Source organism: Papio anubis, chromosome 13 (genome assembly GCF_008728515.1).
Source record: "Papio anubis isolate 15944 chromosome 13, Panubis1.0, whole genome shotgun sequence".
Classification (NCBI taxonomy): Eukaryota; Metazoa; Chordata; class Mammalia; order Primates; family Cercopithecidae; genus Papio; species Papio anubis.
In genome coordinates, this window is record NC_044988.1 from 80,594,823 (window position 1) to 80,599,908 (window position 5,086).

General features: G+C 38.9%; 1 protein-coding gene across 1 annotated transcript; it reads right to left on the reverse strand.

Moving 5' to 3' along the window:
* Window positions 1–1,614: 1,614 nt before the first annotated feature.
* Window positions 1,615–4,652, reverse strand: LOC101007631 (olfactory receptor 2K2). The gene has a single exon (XM_003911377.5). It carries the CDS (start codon window positions 4,048–4,050, stop codon window positions 3,100–3,102), a length of 951 nt encoding a protein of 316 aa, XP_003911426.2. The 5' UTR covers window positions 4,051–4,652; the 3' UTR covers window positions 1,615–3,099.
* Window positions 4,653–5,086: the final 434 nt, after the last annotated feature.

Genomic DNA, 5,086 nt, shown 5'->3' on the forward strand with positions numbered 1-5,086 from the left:
TGGTGTGCAACCCATAATCTCAGCTACTCTAGAGGCTGAGGCAGGAGAATCATTTGAACCAGGGAGGCAGAGGTTGCAGTTGGCTGAGATCACGCCACTGCACTCCAGCCTGGGCGACAGAGTGAGACTCTGTCTCAAAAAAAAAAAAAAAGAAAGAAAGAAAGAAACAAGAGAGAGCATAACACATTCATGAAACAAAAGAATTTTGGTGTGCTTAAAGCAAAAGATGTGAATGGTGAGTAATCAGATTATGAAAGTTTTTGCATGTCATCTTAAGGACTTCAAATGTTAGGGCAGTGAAACAGTGCTAAGGGATTTAAGCAGAGAAGTGGCATAAATGGATTTTTCTAAAGCATAAATCTAGTCACATAATCCTTCATGCAAGAATTGGTTCTCCATCAGAGGTAGTTCTACCTTCTCTGTCAAATATATTCCTCTTTAACAGTACCTCAAAAGGATCCCTTACCTGAGGCTCTATAAAGTAACAATTGAAATTAGTGTTGATTGTGATCCAAAGAAAAGAATGCACTGTTTTACCAATAATTAACTTTAGTATTGCATATTATACATAAAGCACATTTATTATGCATATATAATATATATAGTTGTGCACAGCAATGTTATGGAACATACGGCTTTAACTAATATTCTCTTAGCCAAGATCTGCTGCAAGGAGATACCCACCCAGGTTCTGTTCTGGGTCGTCTTCTGACATCTGGGTTATTTCTCATCTGTTTTGTTGTCCCATTCTGGTCTATATCCCATTCTAAAACACTTGGTTCCATGCCAATCTGCTCAGTTCCTTATGTCAAAGCTGATAGACTGACTACAGAGGGTGTTCAGTCTCTGTCTCCAAAGTCTCTCATAGTTCCCTCTTTGAAGTAAATCTTCCAACTATTTCTCTAGCTCTAGCTATTTCTGTTTATATTTAGAACCACACATAACAAATTCCAGAAAGCAGACAATTCAGTTCTATTATAACAAAATTTAGCTCTACTCAAATAAAAGCCTACTATAAAATTACAATGCAACATAACACTAAAATTGCCAGGCAATGATTGTGCCCATTGCATTGGGAAGATTGAGGTATATAGGAAGAAACATAGTTACTTTTAGGATAAATGATTCCCTGTCGGCTTTCCCTTACCATTCCAAAACCATTACTGGGGGCATAATTCCATTCTCTACTATCAAATATCTCTTGGCAGCAATATGTGGCATCAAATTTGTCCCGTTGTTGGTCGGGCACATTGGCTTACACCTGTAATCCCAGCATTTTGGGAAGCCGAGATGGGCAGATCACTTGAGGTCAGGAGTTCGAGACCAGCCTGGTCAACATGGGGAAACCCCACCTCTACAAAAAATACAAAAAATTAGCCAGGCATAGCGGCATATGTCTGTAATCCCAGCTACTTGGGAGGCTGAGGCAGGAGAATCGCTTGAACCTGGGAGGCAGAGGTTCCAATGAACTGAGATTGTGCCACTGCACTCCAGCCTGGGTGACAGAGTGAGACCCCGTCTCAAAAAAAAAAAAAAAAAAAATTGTTTCATTGCTTCCTCTCCAGAATTTTGCTATGTAGTTATTTCGAGTTTATTTCGAGTTTCTTTATATATGGGTTACACATCTAGGGACATGTAACAGAAGTCCTAAATGTATTTATTTTTATTTTTTTTATTATACTTTAAGTTCTGGGATACATGTGCAGAACATGCTGGTTTGTTACTAGGTATACACATGCCATGGTGGTTTGCTGCACCCATCAACCTGTCATCTACATTAGGTATTTCTCCTAATGCTAGAGTTAAGTAATCCAAAAGTGAACATCTAATGCTAAAACTTTTAAAGTATTTTGTACTTTTAATTTGTCCAGTGAGTTTACATTCCTCCAGTCAAAACCCTCTTCCCTTCTCTACTCTAGAAGTAGAGATAGACAAGTAAGAAGGTACACATGGAGGCAGAAAGAATGAAGGAAAAAATCAAATAAAAAAGGAAAAAGAGAGAAACAAGAACTAACCCTACTTTTCTTTTTGAAAGATAAAGTTTTGCTGGAAATAACGTCTCCCAATGTATGGTCACCACACAATCTATATCAGAATTTCTTGGGGCTCCACCTATAACTACAGATTATTGAGGAACCACCCTAGAGTCACTGACTCAGAATATCTGGGAGTGAAGGCATTTTTAACAAGCAATATTTGTATGCAAATAAAAGATTTAAAACAACTAATATAGTCTCTATAATGTTTAAGTATTTATAAAGCAATATACCTCATTGCCCTTGTTTCTTCTTTGTAATTTCCCAAGTGGTACTTTCTTCTCAAAGTGACTGGTGTAAAGCTGATAAATGTGTTAATTTACTGAATGACTGCTGTAAACAGAAAAGGTACAAAATAACAGGAATACTTGTCCCTGTGAAGTCAATCATCCAATGAAGAAAAAAGAAAAGCATGAATGAAAAAGACTTAATTAGTATATGAGTAGTATACTGGCATAAAAGCAGATGCAATTTGCACAAGTATTTATGTGCTTAGAAAAGCAAGGCTGACAAGTGGAAAAATCAAGTAGGCATCATTGAATGCCTTACTCAGGGAGATACAGAGTTTTAATGAGGAGTCTGGAATAATGAAGGGTAATTAGAGAGCCACCACCATGTGGTAAAACAGGCTCTGGCCAAGAAATCGGAAGGATGTCGTAGTCCCAGTTCTACAGTTGTGTGATGTTGAGCTAGTCTTTTATATTTTTAAATTCTGTTTTCTCACTTGCACAATCAAGGCCAGTCTTTATTTGTTTCTTTACGCTCCCACCTCATTTGAGAAAGGGTTAAAGCACAGAAGATACACAAGATTTCTTCTGGAGCAAACATTTGATGACTCTATAACTCAAAACCTCACAACCGCAAAACACAAAAAGGAAATATTAACAAATGCAAATTGAAACCTACTATTGTTAATAGGCAATCACTCTGTGTACGCATCTCATAATTATGAAATTATATATAGGTAAGATCCGATCAGAGTTCTAAGAGGTTGTATGTTGTCTAGAATTTCTCTGGTGAGCTCTGCCAGGGGCACATCTCTGGTAAAACCACAGGGACCCAATCAGAGATGTTCGTGTGTTTGATGCAATGGTATTTTGCCCAGCAGTTTCTTCATAGCATCTTTGACTTCCTTGTTTCTTAAACTGTAAATTATGGGGTTCAACATAGGGGTAAGCACTCCATAAAGCAACGAGATGATTTTGTCTATTTTTTGTGCCTTTGATGAAGAAGGCTTTAGGTACATAGAGAGGGCAGCCCCATAATACAAGATCACCACAGTCAAATGGGCGCCACAGGTAGAAAAAGCCTTGTTTCTTCCCTCTGCTGAGCTGATTCTCAGAATAGTGGAAAGGATGAAGATGTAAGAGATGCAAATTAAGAGCATTGGAATTGGCAAGAGGAGAATGCTGACCACCAGCATGATCGTGTTCACGAGCAATGAACTTGTGCAAGCTAACTTTAGCACCGCCAGAATTTCGCACGTGAAGTGATCGATGAGATTCCCACAGAGGGGTATCTGCAGAGCTAAACTGGTTTCCAGTAGGGCAGTCAGGCAAACCGTCACCCAGGAGACCGTGGCCATCCGTGCACAGACGCACCTGTTCATGATGATGGAGTATCTCAGCGGGTTGCAAATGGCCACATAACGGTCATATGCCATCACGGCCAGGAGTACACACTCTGTGGAGCCCATGGCAAGGGACAGATACATCTGTACAGCACACCCAGAAAAGATAATGGTTTTCTGAGATGACAGCAAGTTCACCAGCAAAGTAGGAATAGAGGCAGATGTGTAACAAATATCCATGAAAGAGAGATTTCCAAGGAATAAGTACATAGGGGTTTTAAGGCGTGAATCTAGGATAGTGATTAAAATAAGAGTGCTGTTGCCCAAGAGGGTTGCCAGATACATTACAAGGCTGAAGACGAAGAGAACTACCTCTAACCTTGGGTACTGGGAAAATCCCTCCAAGAAAAAAATGCTCCAAATGGTGAAGTTTTCTCTTTCCATTTTCTGTCTTTCATCTATATTTATTCCAGTATTATTCCCTTCATTTAACCTGAGGATATAAAGAAATGAATAAAGTGTGAATAAAGTTAGGAAATACTCTCAAACATTTTCACTATTATTATAAATGCAATTTTACTACAAGAAATCACAGGACAGTGTGTTTATTGATGTAAGGGGGGGAAGCAGGTTTGATCTATGTAAGGGGAGGAAGCAGGTTTGAGCTATATAAGTTGATTCTTCCACAACAAAATTTAGAAAACAGCAAATTTGAAAAAAAGAATATACATATTTAATACTTGAATCTGAGATCCTAAACCTATCCTTAGCACGCAGTAGGTCTTTAATAAAGATTTGAAAGTGACTGAATGAGGAAAAATATGAATGTACATTGAAGAAGTTATTGAGCTCAAATCAGAAAAGTAATGCAGATAAGTGAGAAAAGAAAGCTCAAATGTACAATAAAAAGCAATATTGATCTTCACTAAAAGAAGAGGAGGAACCTTGAAAGAAACAAATAAATTTTAGGCCGGGCACAGTGGCTCATGCCTGTAATCCCAGCACTTTGGGAGGCTGAGGCAGGTGACTTGCTTGAGCTCAGGAGTTAGACCAGCCTGGGCAATATGATGGTGAAATCCTACGAAAAATACAAAAATTAGCCAGATGTGGTGGCACACGTCTGTGGTCTCAGCTACTCAGGAGGCTGAGGCTGAGACAGGGAGGCAGAGGTTGCAGTAAGCCGAGATTGCGCCACTGCACTCCAGCCTGGGTGACAGTGAGACTCTGTCTCAAAAAAAAAAAACAAAAATTAAACCAACTTCATATGTGGAGGCACTGGGTCTAAATGAACTCTACCCTTTCCAGCTAACAGTTTGGGGGGCTGTACACTGGTTTCAAAAAGGACTACAATGTAGTCAATGCTCGAAGCATTGTAGATACTAATTTGTGATTATATTTAAGAGCCAGCTTATGTCACACAATTTAATACTAACACATTTAATACTAATACATCCACTGTACAATTTCATTCATTGTTGAG